General features: G+C 39.8%; 1 protein-coding gene and 1 long non-coding RNA gene across 5 annotated transcripts; one reads left to right on the plus strand and one right to left on the minus strand.

Moving 5' to 3' along the window:
• Nucleotides 1-855: 855 nt before the first annotated feature.
• On the plus strand, nt 856-17923 carry LOC105940878 (uncharacterized). 2 transcript variants are annotated; one of them, XR_013095448.1, is made up of 5 exons: nt 856-1177; nt 2077-2148; nt 9315-9369; nt 17572-17617; nt 17785-17923. It is a non-coding gene; the product is annotated as an uncharacterized LOC105940878 (long non-coding RNA). The 2 variants fall into 2 exon arrangements; XR_001167525.3 differs by lacking the exon at nt 2077-2148.
• On the minus strand, nt 9948-18707 carry LOC106674475 (putative thiopurine S-methyltransferase). 3 transcript variants are annotated; one of them, XM_024798312.2, is made up of 9 exons: nt 18616-18707; nt 17880-17958; nt 11537-11629; nt 11312-11444; nt 10984-11036; nt 10824-10898; nt 10579-10664; nt 10390-10434; nt 9948-10223 (listed from the first exon to the last, which is right to left on the minus strand). In XM_024798312.2, the coding sequence occupies exons 2-9, from the start codon at nt 17882-17884 to the stop codon at nt 10108-10110; spliced, it is 606 nt and encodes a 201-aa protein (XP_024654080.2). In that variant the 5' UTR covers nt 17885-17958; nt 18616-18707; the 3' UTR covers nt 9948-10107. The 3 variants fall into 3 exon arrangements, with proteins under 3 accessions (XP_024654080.2, XP_024654078.2, XP_076735702.1); XM_024798310.2 differs by lacking the exons at nt 17880-17958; nt 18616-18707 and adding exons at nt 11900-12040; nt 12864-12942; XM_076879587.1 differs by lacking the exons at nt 17880-17958; nt 18616-18707 and adding exons at nt 11900-12040; nt 12154-12360.
• Between the last annotated feature and the right edge of the window lie 1482 nt (nt 18708-20189).

The raw sequence follows: 20189 nt of genomic DNA on the forward strand, positions 1-20189 counted from the left end.
ATGAAGGTCAAAGGGAAAGTCCCTGCCACGCTTCCGGTTACGCTTCCATCCGGCGTAGTCATCCGTGCTATATCGCCCCTCCTGACCCGGAGTGGTATAACGTTTTGTAGAAAAGTTTGATAGATTATCTCTCTCTCTCTCACTCTCTCTCACTCTCTCTCTCTCACTCTTACCAAAATAATAAATTCTCTAGGTTTTTTTTTTCTCATACGTTTATGGTATCCTACGGAGGAAGCATCCCGATCTCTCGGAGGTAATTGACTGGGATGAACCGACGGTCGTCTGACTCCTTCTTGATGTGCGTAAAACAAGGCAGTTTTCTTTTAGGGTTTCTGTTTTTCAGTCTATTGAGAAAACCTGTTGTAAAAGTAGCTTAAAAAAATGAAGAAAAACTCTTTACTTTGATCTGAGAAGGAGTGGCTGCACAAACCCAAAATACCTCATCGAGGTGTTTTAATAAAAATATTTGGGATAGAGTAATGAATATGTGCTTTTTAAATTTTTATTTTTTTACTCGGGGAATTTTGCACGTACAAGGAGTTGAGGCCTTTATGAAATTCTTTGCTTGGCTAGAGGCATTAAGAAATGATTAGAGGGGTTGTTGACTCCTCCTTGATGTGCGTAAAAAAAGACCGTTTTCTTTTAGAGTTTCTGTCTGTCGAGAGTTTTCTGCTAATGAGAAAACCTGTCGGAAAAGTGACTCTAAAAAAAAAAAAGAAAAGAAAAGTCTTTACCTCACAATACCACATCCGAGGGTGTTTTAATAAAATTATTTGGCGCCGATTTCTGAGTACGGGCGCGGTGCTTTTTTCACTAAGGGTTATTTATCAGGGTTCGTACGGGTGCTTGAAATCCTTAAATGCTTGGATTTTAATGTTGTCTTTTCAAGGTTTGAAAAGTGCTTGAATTTCAGATGTTGTGCTTATAAGTGCTTGAAAGTGTAGCTGTATTTCATTCACCACAAATAAGTATCTGATTGAATAGTTTTCTTATCAGATATAAAAAGAAAATGAGTCGCAAAATGTAAAAGCAAAATTTCCCGGCCTGGGCTGCCTTGCGCCTCTGTTTCAACGTGTGACCCCGCCCCTCCTTCGGACAGTCGGGGATGAGTGCGCTAACATACCTGTAGGTTGCTGTTTTAATGAGTGTTTGATGGAAAAAGACAGTCGCATGATAGGTGAGTTCTAGTAAATAATTTTCCAGTAGGTGTACGTTACACATGCTACTTTTTAAAAAAAAATTATGATTATTTTGCTAGCTGTCAAACTCGCTGGAGCAATGATTGAAATGCACTGAGTGTGATGCAGTATGGCAGCGCTATTATGGAATATGCTGTGAACTTAGCTAACATTACTTAGCAGTAATATGAGTTACTTTGCTCAAGTGAAAGCTTTAAACATTAGCCCGATACGTAACTAGCCAACTTAAGGCTTTCTGATTAACCCTCTGGGGTCGACGGACCCAGTCTCCATTTTAACTTGGGTCGAACATGCGGACTTCAAACTATATACCAGTTTTTAAATTGTGTTGATAGGCCACGTAAAACCGATGGGTTTTTTTTTCTGAATACAACAGTGGCGTTTACTCCGGGAAGAAACGGTAAAAACTGTGTTTTCTAAGGAGAGCGCTAGCAAACACGCTTTGCTTGTGAGTGAAAAAAGAGAAAGAAAAAACACTCCTTCTCTATTGGTGGAAAAATGTACCATGTCGACCAATCAAAAAATGATATGGCAACATGTGGCATTTGTTTTTTTGGGAAGAGGGGGACGTTTTAGGAGTGAGAGAGAGCGAGTGAGCGAAAGAGAGAGAGAGTTTTGATACGCGAGAGATTTGTGACGTGTTTGGAGTCTCAAGTTAGTGTGTTGTCTTGTGTAGTTAGTGTGTAGTGTAGTCGTTGTTTTGTTTTGTGTGTCAGCTCTGAATGTCACAGTTGCTGCAAAAAAGCCACCAAAGGCAGATTGCAGTGTAAACGCTGAGTGACACACCTGCAGGTTTATCCTTCATTTGTGTTATAGTGGACACAAACTATTTTTTGGAGTCGCATAAATAATTTGTGTGTCTTCTTCTTTGATGCAGAACACCTGATTTTCCTGTAAATGGTTTTAAATGGATATTTAAAAAACGTCTGCGCCTTGGCTGCATTTTTAGGTAAATAGTACTGTGACAAAGTGGGTGAGAAGACCATTTGTCTACATTCTTAGTTAACATTCTTGTTTTGATTTAACCATATTTCACATGTAATCTGCAATAGGCAAACATCTACTATCCCGGGTTTGTTTATGTTCTGCACTTTTACAGATTATATAATATAACATCTTGGTTTAAATCAATTCATGCAAGTTTGTTAAGTTAACATGTTATTTATTTCAACTGTTAATTTGTATTGTTTGAACTTACCTTTACCTACCTGTCTTCCAGAAGCAAAAGGAGGAAATGTAGTTCTACTTCCTGCTTTATACCTTCTGGGTTCATCTGAGGTCACAGAGACCAAGGGCAGGAGGGGAAGAATTCTTATAATTTAATAAAGTTGATTTTAAAGGGTTTATAAAGAAATAGATTTAATGTTGTGATATGTATTGATTACACCAGAGTTTATGTTGCCAGTCAAGAGGAGTAGTAGAGGATGAATATAATCATGTTCATCTCACCTACCTACTGAATGGAATAGTCCAGAGGAGAAAGTGTTTGATTAAGGGGACTATTTAAGCAGACGAACTCAGGTGTTTCAGAAGAAGGGTTCAGGTCAGTGTAGCTGTGTGCAGTTTGACCTTAATTTCTGTTGATTTAAGTTCAGTTATGTTTATTTGAATTGAGTGTATTATAGAGTTGAGTTTCTTATTTGTTTCTTTGTAAATATTCTTGGGCCACAGAATGGTGAATAAATCACTTGCTACACTGGACAGCATCAGTCTCCTGCACTTCTTTGACCGCTTAAGTCGAGTCCTACCACATTTGGTGGCAGCAGCAGTGGGATTCCAGGCCAATTAAGGAGTGGAGAAGATGTCTACCCGAGCAAAGAGAGGGGATGTTCCAGAATGTGAAGCAGATGATTTACAAGATGGCAGCGACCAACAAGGGGCAATAAGTGGCCATATTTCTGGACAAGAGAATGTGGCTGAATTGTCCAAACTTTTGCAAACTCTGATGCAACAGCAGGCTGAACGCGATGCTAAACTGGAGCAAGAGCACAAGCGCCAGGATGATAGATGGAGGCAAATCCGGCATCAGTTTGCCCAGCTTCAACAGCAGATGCAGCATGGCAATCTAGAGCATCAGTTACTTGAAGTACAAGCATCTACATCGGCTTCTTCGAGAGCACCTACTCCAGAACCATCTGCCAGCACACAAGAATCAAATAGGCTTGACTTGGAGCCGGCACATCAACGCAGTGAGGCACAGCTTTCAACACTGGTGAGACATTCAGGCTGGAAGGGGCCAAAAATGCAACCTTACAATGAAGGTGAGGACATTGAACATTATTTAATCACCTTTGAAAGAATTGCTCATGCTTGCCAGTGGCCGCGAGATGAGTGGGCTCTTCACCTAGCACCACTGCTAGCTGGTAAAGCACGTTCCGCTTATGTAGCCATGGATATTGATGACACTATGGACTATGCAAAAGTAAAGTGTGCTGTCTTGCAGAAATATGAAATAAGTGTTGACACCTATCGAATGAGGTTTCGTTCTAGTACCTTTGGAGCAGAGGAAACACCAAGGGAGCTGCAGGTCCGCCTAAAGGAGTTGTACATCAAGTGGATGAATCCTGAAACAAAGACAAGGGATCAAATCGGAGACGCCATCATCATGGAACAGTTTCTCAAGGTTTTGAATCCTGATCTTCGGACGTGGGTTAAGGAACGTAACCCAAAGACTTCCAAGGAAGCAGCAGAACTGGCTGAAGCTTTCTTAGCAGCTCGTCGACCATCAAAAGACTTCACACCAGTTAAGTCAAATTCCAACGTGCCATTCAACAAGTTAGGTGGTGGCCCTGACTTGAAAGTTAAGCACACAAGACAGAACTGGTATAACTCAGATCCTGCCAGATCTGAGACAAAAAATAAAACCAATAAAGCATGTCATTTGTGTGGTCAGATAGGTCATCTTAAAGCTCAGTGTACAAAGATGTCTGTTAGTAAAAATTACATGTGTTCTGCTAGACAAACTGAAGTCAGTGAGAATCACAAAAATGAAATTGAATGTCAGCAACGTGAGCCATCAATTGGGGTATTTGTTGAAGACAAACCCTGTGTAGCTCTGTTAGATTCAGGAAGTAATCGCTCTCTGGTTAGACAAGACAGTCTTCCCAGGGATGTGATCTTTTCAGGAGCAACAGTGGATGTGTGCTGTATTCATGGTGATAAGGTATCATACCCAGTTGCTGAAGTTGCAATTGAAGTAGAAGGCCAGTGTTACACTCTTTCAGTGGGAGTGCTGCAAACGCTGCCTTATCAAGTGGTGTTGGGCCGTGATCTCCCAATACTCACAGAGCTAATAGCCAAGCATCCCTGTCAGACTGAAACCGTTGAAAGTTTGTTAGCGGTCACAAGGTCAAAAGCTAAGGAGCTACAGGTTAATGCTTTGGGTTGGGATGAATTACCTTTTGCAAATGAGGATGCCCCATTGGACGAGTCTAGCACTCGTTCTAAACCAAAAAAGAGCAAGAGACAGAGAAGACATGAAAAGGTGAAGGGAACAAGAGTAGCTGAACACATTTTAGATCCTTTAAAGACTGAGTCTCTCCCCAGTGCTAGTCAGGTTGCTAGGCTTCAGAAAGAGGATCTAACACTTAAACCATTGTTCTCTAAATGTGTTCCAGAGTCAACTACAGTTGAGGGAAGGCAGGAAGTGTTTGTGGTTAAGGGAGATTTGTTGCATCGCCGTAGCAAGATTGGTGACCAGTTGGTGATCCCCCAGAGTTTGAGATCTACCATTTTGAAAATGAGTCATTCCATTCCCTGGGCAGGACATTTGGGACAATCTAAAACATTTTCTAGAATGATTCCCAGATTTTACTGGCCCCAACAGTTCAGTGATACGGTACAATACTGTAAAGCTTGCCCACAGTGCCAGTTAACAGCTCCAGGCAGGAAAGCAGATAGAGCTCCGCTTATCAGTATGCCCATCATTGATACACCCTTTTCACGCATTGCCATGGACATTGTTGGCCCACTAGAACAGAGTAAAGCAGGTCATAAGTACATACTTGTAGTTTGTGACTATGCCACAAAATATCCTGAAGCCTTCCCCCTGAAGAAAATAAAGGCTCGTCAGATTGTTAACTGCCTGATTCAGTTGTTTTCCAGAGTAGGTATCCCAAAAGAAATCATCACAGATCAGGGGACCAATTTCACTTCTAAGATGCTTAAAGAAGTATATAGTTTGTTAGGGATCCAGGGTGTCAAGACCAGTCCCTATCACCCACAGACTGATGGCCTTGTGGAGCGATTTAACAAGACCTTAAAATCAATGCTCAGGAAATTTGTGAATGAAACAGGGTCAGATTGGGACCAATGGCTCCCATTTTTGTTATTTGCCTACCGAGAGGTTCCACAAAGTTCTACTGGGTTTTCACCATTCCAGCTACTTTATGGGCATCCTGTCAGAGGTCCAATGGATGTTCTGAAAGAAGCTTGGGAGGGTTCGATGTCAGAGCGGAGGTTTAGTGAACTCTCACATGTCCTCAAAATGAGAGACAAGCTAGAACATTTCCAAGAACTTGCTAATAACAATCTGGCCCATGCGCAACAGCGGCAAAAACAAAGATATGATAAAGTGTCAAGAAGAAGAGTCTTCCGTGAGGGACAGAAAGTTCTTCTACTTTTGCCAACTTCTGAGAGCAGTCTTCTTGCAAAGTGGCAGGGGCCATATGAAATCACAAAGAAGACAGGCCCAGTCACATATGAGCTTCATTTACCAAACCGTCGAAAGAATCATCAAGTGTTCCACGTCAATCTTTTGAAAGAGTGGACTGACCAGCCACAGGACTCAACATCCATGTGGGCACGTACAGTTGTGGATGAGGAAGAGCCTCAGGAGCAGTACTTCCCTTCTTCAGCTGTCAAAACTGTGTTTCCAGATTTAAACCATTTGCCTTTGGAAAGACGTCAGGAGGTGCAATCACTTATGACCAAAGAACTCTTCAGTCTAAAGCCAGGTCGTACACACCTCATTGAACACAAAATCACTTTGCATTCTCCAGACCAACGGCCAATTAGAGATACCACTTGCCGTATCCCAGCTAAGCTATTGCCTGAGTTGAAAAGTGAGCTGGAGGAGATGCTGGCTGCAGGAATCATTGAGCCATCGCACAGTGAGTGGTGTAGCCCTGTTGTGCTTGTACCAAAGAAAGATGATCCTAAGCTTAGATTTTGTGTAAACTTTTCTAAGTTAAATTCTGTGTCTGCTTTTGATCCTTATCCAATGCCGAGGGTTGATGAACTAATTGATCGTTTGGGAAATGCTACATTTCTGACTACCCTTGACCTCTGTAAAGGTTATTGGCAGGTTCCCTTGACAGATTCATCTAAGGACTTAACAACATTCAGAGTGCCGAGTGGACTGTTTAGATTCACAGTGATGCCCTTTGGTTTGCATGGAGCACCAGCTACATTCCAAAGGTTGGTGGATCGAGTGTTGAAGGGTGCAGAACAATATGCAGCTGCCTACATTGATGACATTGTTGTTTATAGTGGTACATGGGAAGATCATCTGAAACATCTTGCTGATGTGTTTCGACGTATCGCAAATGCTGGACTGGTCATAAATGCCAAGAAATGTCACATCGCCAAGCCCGAGGTGCAGTACCTGGGTTATGTAATAGGGGGTGGAGGCATTCGCCCTCAGGTTGGAAAAGTGGATGCAGTTGCTGCAGAACTCTTGCCAAACACAAAGAAAAGGTTGAGATCATTTTTGGGATTAGTAGGTTGGTATCGTCGACTAATTCCAAATTTTTCCTCAAGAGCAGCTTTATTGACTGACATGACAAGAAAATCTAGTCCTACAAGGATCAGGTGGACGAAAGATGCTGAGGATGCATTTAATGATTTGAAAGACTGTTTGTGTCAGAAACCTGTTTTGCAGTGTCCAGATTTTAACCTTCCATTCACAGTACAAACAGATGCCTCTGAGGTGGGTCTGGGAGCTGTTTTACTGCAAGGAGAGGAAGGGCAGCAGTTGCCTGTCCAGTACATCAGTCGAAAACTTTTTCCAAGGGAAATGAGGTATTCGACCATTGAAAAGGAGGCATTGGCGATTAAATGGGCTCTAGACACCTTGCGATATTATCTTGTTGGGAAAGAGTTTGTTCTTGAGACTGATCATCGTGCTTTGCAATGGATTCATAATATGAAAGACACTAATGCCAGGATAACAAGATGGTATTTATCTCTCCAGCCTTTTCGTTTCCAGGTCCAGTATAGACCTGGACATAAGAATGTCATTGCTGATTTCCTGTCCCGTGACTCAGAGGAGTAACGGTCTTAAGGGGGGGGGAGTGTGACAAAGTGGGTGAGAAGACCATTTGTCTACATTCTTAGTTAACATTCTTGTTTTGATTTAACCATATTTCACATGTAATCTGCAATAGGCAAACATCTACTATCCCGGGTTTGTTTATGTTCTGCACTTTTACAGATTATATAATATAACATCTTGGTTTAAATCAATTCATGCAAGTTTGTTAAGTTAACATGTTATTTATTTCAACTGTTAATTTGTATTGTTTGAACTTACCTTTACCTACCTGTCTTCCAGAAGCAAAAGGAGGAAATGTAGTTCTACTTCCTGCTTTATACCTTCTGGGTTCATCTGAGGTCACAGAGACCAAGGGCAGGAGGGGAAGAATTCTTATAATTTAATAAAGTTGATTTTAAAGGGTTTATAAAGAAATAGATTTAATGTTGTGATATGTATTGATTACACCAGAGTTTATGTTGCCAGTCAAGAGGAGTAGTAGAGGATGAATATAATCATGTTCATCTCACCTACCTACTGAATGGAATAGTCCAGAGGAGAAAGTGTTTGATTAAGGGGACTATTTAAGCAGACGAACTCAGGTGTTTCAGAAGAAGGGTTCAGGTCAGTGTAGCTGTGTGCAGTTTGACCTTAATTTCTGTTGATTTAAGTTCAGTTATGTTTATTTGAATTGAGTGTATTATAGAGTTGAGTTTCTTATTTGTTTCTTTGTAAATATTCTTGGGCCACAGAATGGTGAATAAATCACTTGCTACACTGGACAGCATCAGTCTCCTGCACTTCTTTGACCGCTTAAGTCGAGTCCTACCACAAGTACCATATAACTTTGTTTGCAAAACTTGTGCATATTTTTTTTTAAAAATGTACAATTTCTTTTTGCATTTCAAGTTATGAAAATGATTCGTTAAACATGCTTGTGGTTTTTACAGTCAAAAATATCACTTTCTACTGTATTTAAAATTTTGTCTGAATTTAGATAAATTGTGCTGATACAGTTTGTCAAAATAAGAAAATAACACATTGGCAAGATAAACTGTTTTTAAAGGTGAAATATAGAGGCCAAATCAAAAGTAGTCAAAAACGGCCAATTATACCCTGGACCCCAGAGGGTTAAAGGCTAAAAGCAAAGTTGTCACCAAGTACTGTTTATATTTGTGTGTATTGCTGCAGCTTTTTAAAGTATTAGCTTGGTGCCTTGGTCCCTCAATGGTAATATGAGGGACTGATGCATATGGTCACAAAGAATAGCCACTTGTTTCTGTGCAACCAAAGTTCCCCGGCTTTCATTCAAAATGTGTTTCAGCACCTACACATGAAACTACTTTAACATTATAAATGTCTTCAAGCTCACACTGAGACAGTACACACATTTATGTGTATTTGTATATGAATATTTCATACTTTAAGCAATTTTGATAGGAAATTGCTTAATTTTAGAAATATTTTTGCTCTTTTTTGCTCTATAAAATAGTTGTTTTATTTTAGAATCATTCATCTTAGCAGTAGGATATACATGAAAAGAGAAACAAATTAAGTTTGAGTGAAAATGTACATTTTTTGCACTCACTGGTCAACTGACTCAGTGAATCAAATGACTCAAAAAATCCGATTCACTTTGGTGAGTGACTCATTAAAACTCGATTCAGTAAAAAGAATCAAATTTACCATCACTATCCCTCTGTGTATTTAAGCCCCGTGTTTTCCTTTGTCTGTGTCGTGATCTCCATAATCCCATGCTGTGTGTTTTGCCTGTCAGCCTGTTTGGTTTTTGTAGTTTTGAGTTTAGTTTTTTGGTTATGTTTGCAATAAATCTAAGTTTGAGTTCACATTTGCCTCCATAGGTCTGGACTTTGGGTCCTGCTATCCTGCCTGCACACAGCCTACACATGACAGAAAGTAAGTGAATACAGGAGATCTCTGGGGTGCAGTACTAATGTCATCTGCCAAAGAGTCATTCCCTGGTCAACCATAAGCCATGATTTAAGTATAAATCATTGACTTTTAAATGAATGACGACAGATGGGATGTACCACCGTGAGAGGGGTGCAGTGATTAGCGGAATTTAGGTGGGAAATAAATTTTTTTGGGGGACACTTCTTTGGGTGATTGGTGGAGAGGTTAAAGTAAATTTCTAGTTGAAGTATTCTTGCCATGTCACACACATTAGACACATATTTAAATTATTTTGTTTTCTAATAGGACGATAGATAAAATTAAGTCTTCACTTGTGCAGTTGAGACCGACAGAAGCCAGTTTTGACTGTTTGTCAGTGTTCCTTGCACTCTCTGTGGGCCACGACTGAATAAAAGGTTTACGCAGGGGTGACTCCCACAGTTTAGCCTTTCGACATATTCTAAATTCAGTGGATTGTTTATCATAGAATTAATATTTTCTGAATTCTATGTTTTGTTTTGAGTGCAAAAGTCATAAATAAAATTAAACAGCTACAAAACTCATTAAAAACACCAGACATCTTGTCTTATGATCGTGTTTTTTTATTATCATGTTATTTGATCCATAACAACAACAAATAAAAAGGAGAATTATAAATTCTCTTGAATTTCAGGCACTTTCACTTTCCACTTTATTTTTCCTTCCCGGGATTTTCTTCTTCTTTCTCTAAACTCTGAGCCTTTAGTTGCTCTTTGGCGTGATGAGGTGCACATTTTCAAGAAATTTATCTAGTCCCCAATTTCGTTTGTCCACGAGAGCATCCTCTGACTGCAGCAACTCTATACCACAGCTGCTCCCTGAATTTAAAGAAAGTAAAACAAAATAATACACAATTAAAAACGTTTCTAATTATCTGGAAAAAAGACCCCATATTTTGTAGTTATACACAAATCTGTCAGTTATCACTTGTATTTTGGTTAATATATAAAATGCTCAGCCATAATTATTTTTCATAGTACTCACCAAACAGACTATGCACCTGCTCATCAGGCACGAAAAAGGGAGGCCCTAAGAGATCAACAGATTTTAAAATATGGTATTTTATGTTTATTCTCTCTCTCTCTCTCTCTCTCTCTCTCTCTCTCTCTCTCTCTCTCTCTCTCTCTCTCTCTCTCACTCACACACACACAATATAGAAATGATATAGAATACCTTGATATAAATCATGATTGTACAGTAAAGTGTCCAGGAGGTATCTGCAGTCATTCGCCATCAAAGAAATAATGAGAGCTGCATACCTACAAAATAAAAGAATAGCATTGGCATGGGACATCCGTGTATGGGTACATTATATAATACAGTATCAAACTGTGTAGAACATAATGTTTTGGAGTTTATTTAGTTTGAAATAAATGTCATTCTAAGGGTTTAAAATGAGGGTCTTCATCTCATCTTACTTTTCTCTGTCTCCTGGGTTGACGGCCACGAGAGAGGCCCTGTCCCAAATTGCTCCAAACTGACCCTCGATGGAACTGTGAAGTTAGAAAGGAACTCAATTTAACAGTAATTTTAATTATTTTATTTTAAAAAGCATAAAACAATATGTAGTTTACTCACTTGGAGAAGTTGTACAGGTTACACTGATACAGGGAGATGTTTTTCTCTGAGTTCTAAAAACAAAAGACAGCACGGATGAACAACTTGTGTCTGTTTTAAAGTAAGCAATATAACTTTCTTGTAGCTTGCAGCCATTCTGCCCAAAATCTCACTGAGATCAAAACGGTTTTCAGAAGAAAGAGCTGCTCACATGCACATAATAAACTCAGGCATCACCATAAAAAACTCTATTCAGCGTAAAGACACTTAATTGCTGAGAAGCAATAACACTGACTACCTCAGCTTAGATCATTTAGTGGTCGTGTTTGCACACATGAAGTTCACCAACCTTGTAAACCTTTGCTCCAGGTATAGCAGGCACAGGCTCCTCGGTGTACGTCATGTTGTTCTCCTCAAAAAACTGACGAATAGCCTTTTCAGAAATCTCCACTCCAACCACTGAATGGCCCATGTCTGCTAGCCTGGGAATCACGAAAAAACAAAAGGTTAGCAAAGATGACAACTGACACTAATACTGATCAACTTAATTTAATTTAGTAAGATGTTTTCATACCACTTCATATCTACTGCTTTCCCACACAGAGGGAAGAAGAAGCGAACTCCTGTTCGTCCATTGAGAACTTTATCAATGTTTTTCTTCAGCATTCTGTTAGAAAAACAGTATTAACAGCAAAATACACATTCCTGCTGCAATCTCATGTTGAGGTGATGTCTGGTGATGTCTGGATCAGCCGTATTGATGGTACTTGTCTTAAAAATAGATAATCTAAGCTCACTTTCTAAAGCTTTTAACAGGACACAGCTTTAGGTGGTGATGCACCTTTATAGTTGATGTAATCTTCACAAGTCTTACATGCATTTGGGCTACTTTTGCACCCTCACTCCACTGAACTACATAAAAAAGTGGGGTCATTACTTGTGCACTTCAGGCTGATGGAAGCCGATTTTGTTCTGTTGCCAACGTTCCTCCCATTCACCGAGGGCCATGACCCGATCTGCCTGCTGTTCCAGCATGCTGGTTATGTTTGCCTGACGATCAGCGGTTAAAGGAGAGCAGCTAGACATGAGAAAAAGAATTGTTTGTGAAAAAACCCCACTTCATGTCGCTGGAGACAGGAAGAGAATGCATAATCCGCACAGGATTATGGTCTTGCACATAAAGACACCTACAGCAACGGCAAAATGTAAGCACGTGTGGTCCATGAGCTGTCACCTGCAGGGTTACAAAACCCAACCGATGGGTCATTTGAATCTTCTGGTAGAAAATCATCTGCATTAATCGTGGATCTGCACGAGCTTGTTGTCCCGTTATAAACTAAACTATGGCACGATGGCTATAACCAAACAAATGGTTTGAATAACAGCGTCGTTAAAGCGTCATTCTTAAGCGGAAATGAATAATTGTGTAATAGTTTATCCAATCCAATCCAATCCAATTTTATTTATAAAGCACTTTAAAATACCCAGCACAGGAACAAAGTGCTGTACAGAAAATAAGTTAAAACAATAGAATAACAAAAAACAGCAAATTAAATAAATAAAACACATAAGACATAAAATTAAAACAGCCCTATGTTAAAGCAAAAACAAGATAAAACAGCATCGAATCACCTAAAAACAACTAAAATAAAAATAAAAATATTTTTTATTATAATAGTTTATAACAATAACAATAACAATGTCAGATCCTCGCTTGCCTTGCAATAGCGCAGCATAAAAACAACCACAGTACTCGTGAAAAGACATTAGAACCGCACGTTTTCCGGTAAACTCAAAGCGTGTCTCTCCTGAATGAAGGCTGCTAATATTTGTTCAGCAACACAGCTGACCGGGCAAGCTCTCCGATCAATAAACGCAGCGAGGCTCTCCTGAATTCTTACCCCGAGTTCTGTCTGCAAGGCGAGGCGTTCCGTTGAGCTCTCGGTCAGCTGTCTCTCAGTGTTTATAAAGTGCGAGAAGCGGGTTTTATTTCTAGTTTTGGAGGAGCCTGATGATGCATTCATGGTACGTCAGAAAAATGTTACTCAGCATTCTGAGTAACAGTATCTCGAGTTCTTAAATCATTGCTCAAGATTAAGCAAAGGAATACAACAAAAGAAGATAATGTGAATGTTGTGTGTGTGTGATTAGAACTCTTGGCTAATTTGATGGTACCTTTTATGCAGATGTCTCTGGGTACGCAGGGTTTTTTCATAAAGGCTCGTCTCGTAAAATATTAGATTTTCAGACTACAGTAAACATTACTCTTTTTTCATATGAGAATATACATTTTACCTCCTTGTATTTTGAGATTTTATTATTCTCGTTTTTAATTAAATAACCTTGTGTTAAAATGCTATATAAACTCTATCTTCAGTTATGAGTTATATGCATACCAGAATTTGCTTTTCAAATTGCCCATGTATTCCTTTGCGATATAAATAATGCACTATTTCCATCATGGACCCCTCTGTTTCTTTCTCTTTTCTGTAAACGCTTGCTGCAATCACGATTCAAACTGTGGCAGCTGTCACTAATCCTCAGAAAGTCTCTGGACTGTTGCACAGTGATTAGTCTCGCTTGCCCAGCCTGCCTCTCTCCACGCTTGGGTTGGTACGGCTCCAGTGATACGATGTTGTCAGCAAGACAATAAGAATTCATAATAATAATAATGGATTGGATTTATATAGCGCTTTTCAAGGCACCCAAAGCGCTCTATTCACTCTCGCATTCACACACTTGTGGAGGCAGCTACAGTTGTAGCCACAGCTGCCCTGGGGTAGACTGACAGAAGCGAGGCTGCCATATCGCGCCATCGGCCCCTCTGGCCAACACCAGTAGGCGGTAGGGTAAAGTGTCTTGCCCAAGGACACAACGACCAGATCGAACCGGCGATCTTCCGGTTACAGATGCGCTTCCCAACCCCATGAGCCACGTTCGCCTGTCATAAGGAAGGACGGAAGGGAAAGGTGTTTTCCGGACGCACAGCGGCGCAAGTGTTTGAGAAATCCCGGTTTTACACTGAGGCGCTCTGGCATAGGTCTTTTTTCCGTAGTTTCTACTTCATTAAAAAAATTAAAAATACACACACTTCAAAAAAATAGGTACCCTGCTTGTGTCAAAATTTGATTGATGACCCTAGCCTTGACCTTTTGACCCTACCGGAAGTACTCCGGAAGTGACTAATCGAATCCTGATGTGTGTAATATGATCCATAAGCGCAACGAATTGCATCGGGTGATGGGAGGGGGGAAGTGTCTAATCGATTTCATATGTGTGACTAATCGTAAGGAGGGGTGGTTCCTGGGGGGGTCAGAGAGGGAGGGTTCAGGGGCATGGAGAGTTCAGGGGGGTGATGCAGCAGATTTCTGATGAGTCGGCGGAGATCGGAGCGCATGCTGTATAGAGAGACAGAATGATCGCGGCAGTTAGTTTTTCACAGACAAACTCATAGTTTGAATTCTGTCTTAAATATTATGACAATGTGATCTTGATAACTATTTTCTCAGTAAAGAGCTATTTCTTTTTCCAATAGCGGCTTTATTTTACTTTCTCATATTACAGGCGCAATAAAATAAAAACCTTTAAGATTATCTGACTAGTAACGGAATGCATTTATATAGTGGTGGGTGGAGGCAAGCTACACCAGCGCTTGTAATGAAAAGAAGAACTTTCTATCTGCTTGTATCCTGCAGGCTGCCCACCTCGTATGTGTAAAAAAAAAACATAAATCAGGGTTCATACGCCTTTTTCATGGTCAAATTCAAGCACTTTTAAGCACTTTCAAGGTCCCTTTTCAAGCTTTTCCTTGTTTAAAACATATCTATCTAAAATATAACAGGACACTGGCGTAAATTCTCGACCGTCTCACACTTCTGTTTAATCAGTTTTCTGTTTAACGTTTACTCAGCTGTGTAAAAATCCCGGAGGAACCCACCCGATGGATTAATAAAGTTTTATTTAATCTAATAATCTAATAACTTTGATCTCAGCCAAACCGATTTACTCCGGAACAAATAAAACACAGAAAAAAGGCAAACAATTACATTTTTATGGTATCCGAGTGACTTATATATCATGTTTAACCTGAGTAGCGAAAGAGCAGGGGTCTGAAAACGATGAAGCCGGGAGTCCGTTGCTCTCGCCGGCTGGAGTGACCATTGAACCCCCCGGCTAGCTATCGAGCGGGTGGGTAACAGACGTCTCCGAAAACGTCGGCACACTTTTGGAAATATACGATGTCTTGATAAACCAAGCAGATTTACACAGCTACTTTCTCGCCTGAAAATGTGTTAAAAGTTTATTTTGCGACCCAGAAAGATTAATAAGACTAATTTGAAAACTTAGCAGCGGCCGCCATTGTTGGCACCTGAAATTTGGCTGGGGTATGAATTCTGGGGTATGGTGGGCCACGAAGGACACACCCGACCCATCCTTCAAATTTGGGGAAATGAAGGACACATTTGTCGGCCGCATTTGAAGGAGTCGACGAATTGGGACAGCCTTCGTCGCCTGGCTGTGACGTAATCGGCCTTCAAATGCGGCCTCCGGAGGATGCAGCCGACGTTTTGGGACACAGCTGCTGATTCAGCACAGGAGGGAGGGGGTTAGTGAGTCCTGAGTGATTCATTCGCTCTATGATTCAGCACAGGAGGGAGGGGGTTAGTGAGTCCTGAGTGATTCATTCGCTCTATGATTCAGCACAGGAGGGAGGGAGTGAGCAAGGGGGTGAGTCTATATACGAAATAGGTATAACGTGTGCGTAACGTAAGTACGACATGGACGCCGGGATAGATTTTATTGTCAACCAACTGCAAGGGCCTGGGAAGGATCACGGTTATTGGTCAAGTGTTTTGTGCCCACAAATTAGCATTTCGTTCGCACGTTATTCCCATTTCATGCCCACGAAGTAGTATTTTGTGGCCACAATTTATTTATTTTTTGGACCATGTCATCAGAGGGGCTCCGTAGTTTCCCAAAAGCATGTAGGAAAATGTGTTATGGTCTGATGAAATCGAGGTTAAACTTTGTGGACATGATTCCAAAAGGCAGATTTGGCACAAAAATAACACTTTACATCACCAAAAAAACCCCCCAAACAAACACCATACCCATGGTGAATCATGGTGGTTTTCAGTATAATGCTTAGGGGTTTCTTTTCTTTAGCTGGAAGTGAGGCTTTAGTCAAGGTAAAGTGAGTAATGAACAGTTCCAAATCCCGGTCACTTTTGGCCCCAAAGGTGCCTGCTAGAAGGTTGAAGATGAAGAAGAATTTCACAACATTAACTTCAAGCATGCATCCAAATCAACAAAAGAATTGCTTCACTGGAAGGAAATTAAACTTTTGCAATTCCCCAGGCAGAGCCCAGACCTCACAATCTGACAAAATTGGAACACATTTGCAAGGAAGAGCGGGCAAATATTGCAGAGTCACAATACGCCATGCTGATAGACTTCTACCAAAGAAGTCTGAATGCTCTGAATTTGTTTAAGGGTGTACTTTTTTTTGTTTTGAAATAATTTATTGTGTCATCTTATATTTGACCTCTTGGTCAGATGTCTCTTGAAAAAGACAGTTTTACTATTAGTGGCATTTTTTTTTTTTTTTTTATAAATGAAGGATATATAAAAATTCATTTTACCAAAAACTACCTTGATATTTATTTTATTATTATTTATTATATTTATTCATCATTCATGAGCGACATGTTCGACAGATTTAGGACTAAGAACTCATTTACAGTTTTGATAGTACAATCATTTTTTATTTATTTGCTTAGTTTTTGGCAGATGACCACTTTTTGGCACAAAACTGTGTACTCTACATACAGCTTTTTGGCTAACTGTGACTGCTCTGGCTTTAGCTGATTACTTACCAGTAGGATCAAATAGTCTTTGGTCGGGCTTTTTAACCTTGCATGCATTGTAAATACTCTCTAAAGGCACATGTGTATATGTAATCCTGTGCGGATCATCCATTCTCATCTCGTTGTCTAAGTGCTCTTCTTTATCCACTTGTGGTGGGAGTAAGGCAAACAGAACCAGCATGCTTGGCAAGCAGGCAGATCGGGTCATGGCCCTCAGTGAATGGGAAGAATACTGGCAACGGAACGAAATTGTTTTCCATCAGCCCCAAGTGCACAAGTAAAGACCCCACTTTTATCTACCTCAGTGGCGTAAGAAAGTAAAAACTGTGTCCCGAAATACTTTCAGAAAACTAGTCCAAACAAGTTGGACCCCAACCCAGCAGAGATTAAGGCCTCATTTTAAACTGATGCTGATGCTCCCAACAATCAGAAAAGGAAGGCAAGCTTATTGATACAGTTTGAGGTCAGCTGGAGCTATTTGGTTCAATTTTGGTTTTTGGAAAAAGGCAGGAATAAAGGAGCAGGCTTGGAGAAAAGTGAGTGAATATTGAAGGACCTGCTGGCAGGTTATGGAAATGTGTTACTGTAGCTTGATTCCAACGATCTGCAGTCTTCCCATTGGCTGCAAATATTTGTGTTTAAACAAGTAATGTGAGGTGAAACCTTATGCTTTGCTTTGCATTTGGTGTGAAAGTTCCATTAGGGAGGTTTAAAGTTATTTTTGAATCTGTTCATCTCTTAGGTCCTCCTTTTTTTTGTACCTGATGAGCAGTTACACAGTCTGTTTGGTGAGTACTATGAAAAATAATTATGGCTGAGCAGTTTTGCACACAATCATACAACCACTGCCTAGAAATTAACCAAAATACAAAATAGATATGTGCAGAATTTGTTAAATTTATGGGTCTTTTTTCCAGAAATTTCCTGATTTTTTTTTTTTTTTTTTAAATTTCAGGAAGCAGCTGTGACATAGAGTTGCTGCAGTCAATGGATGCCATGACAGACCTACAGCGACAGTGGTGGCTGGATAAATGTACTCAAAATGCGTACCTCATCACTCCGAAGAGCAGCTAAAGACTAGGATCCCAGTTTAAAGACCTTAAGAAAGCCGATCCTGGTGAAGGAAATCCTAGGGAGAAAAGTAAAGTGCTAAATTAGTTTTTTTCAGTTCCTGAAAGCTTTTAAAAACAATACTTTTAAAATAGAACAAAATGTTTATAACGCCTCAGTTGTTATACACTTTAAATGTTAATAAATTACTTATAAAACATTTACAAAATGTGTGAGGGTTTTTTTTTACGAGTTTGATAGCTGTTTTTGTTGTATTTTTTTATTAATTGCATTCTTTTAGGACATACTAAAAATAAAACCATATATAGAATGTAGGGGCCTGTAATGTTATGACAACCAATCAAGTGGTTTTAGAATACAGTTATACAGATCTGGTGTATTGCCACAAGTCAAAAGCTTAAATCCCAAGAGTCCTGTTGGATTTATAAGTAGTGCTAATTCCGACCAGTCCACATCTACAGCATCTGACGCTTTCAAATTTAATTGTGAGCCAATGGCCAGTTTTCAGGAGTCAACAATATAAATGATACTGGACTCTTTCCTGGCTCTGTCCATGTGCATTAATCTAATAACCTGGTGCAACTGTGATTCATCCTTTTTAATATAACTGATTTGAAAAGAAAAGGTGAGTGAAGAAGAAACTCTCAGTGCATTGTGAGTGGTCCCCAGCAGCTTAAGTCTATTGCAGTGAAACGAACGGAGGGTTCAAGCTCACCTGATCCAGCTCTTCTACAAGCTGGGAAAAAAAAAAAAGGGACGTTTTTAACTCGTTAAAAGTACAGAGGGTGAGTGTCCCAAATCCAAACTGGGAGTTAGTTCCACAGAGGAGGGGCCTTCTTCTATGGAACCATAAAAAAAGAAGAAAGACATTTGCTTTTTGTTATGCACTGTATGATTAATACTTCCAGATTTGTAAGCAAAGGTGTTCTTGGAAATAATGTCCCCATCTGATAAGAAAATATTTACCCTCAAACCGCAGCTGGTTTTTGGCTACACAGCGTCACTGTTTTGGTGTTATTTGCCTCACTGGTTTGTTTTATGAATCATTGGTACACCACAACATAAAGAAGGATGTGAATGTGGGACTAATAAAGGGTAACTTACATTGTGAAACTTTTCCATATGTTTTGGGTGAATAAATTGCTTCTAGCCATGATATCAATATATTTCCAAGTTTATTTACATCACTAAAAAAGAAAAATCTGATTATTTACCTTAAAAAGCTTCTCATTTTATGCAAGTCATTTGGCAAGTTTCAGACATCACAGTTTGGTTTCTCACGTGACAAAAGAGAAATTCTTTGTTTCAAGAAGTTGGACCAGTTATCAAAGGCATGTGAGCTAGAAGCTTTGACTATCTTTTCTTGCAGTGGATTTGCACAGTAGAAGATGCAGATTACTGCATCTGCAGTAATCTAACCTAATCAGCTCTGACTAACTACTGATTCTTTTGTTTGTGATCACTCACCCTTAGATAGCTGCAGCTAGGTCTGGTTTTGTAACATCATGTGTTCTCAGCCCTGTCTCCAGATATGAATGTTAAAGTTTCTCGCTAAAGTTCTCATTATATCATTGGTCTTAGTTCAAACTGCCTTTTGTATGCAAGGAGGGGTCATAGGAATGACTGTAGCCATGTCGGTATGCTTTGCCCCACCTGGAGCCTCATTTATCAGACGGACTACCGATGAATTTTGATAGCATACACGAGAAGTAGACAACTTTGCATGAACTTTCCTAACAAAGTGATAGGAATTATCAGCTAAAGATATGAGAAAATGCTCGCCAGTCATGTCATATCATAAAGAAAAAACCACAAGTAATAACCGCTGCTGTTCGTGCTTTGCTGAAAGGCATTAAACACTTTCTCAGACCTGAAATGACCTTTTTTATTCATATACAAAAATTGTTTTTTGGGTTTTTACCCCCTCTCAGTACAATGGTTTTTCTCAGTAAACCCTTATTTAACCTGATACTATACTATATGAGGTGAAATAGCAAAACACGTGCAATCAGAATATGCATAAGCAAAATTTACTTAATGCTAAATTCTGTAAAGCAACCAGAAACAAAACATTAGGAGAGATTTTAATCTTACATTCAAGTAGCTGTGATACATACATCAGTGGATGACCCAACAAAAAGCAAGACTGGGGTTGGACTTCTTGGACACTCCAAAGAGTGATTCAAGCTTATGAGATTCGAGTGCTCAGGAAAGCAGATACTGGGTAAACACACAAGCGCTTAGCCAGAAAAAAGAATTAAAATAGAAAATGGATATTCCAGAATGATT

This window comes from Maylandia zebra, linkage group LG22 (genome assembly GCF_041146795.1).
Source record: "Maylandia zebra isolate NMK-2024a linkage group LG22, Mzebra_GT3a, whole genome shotgun sequence".
NCBI lineage: Eukaryota > Metazoa > Chordata > Actinopteri > Cichliformes > Cichlidae > Maylandia > Maylandia zebra.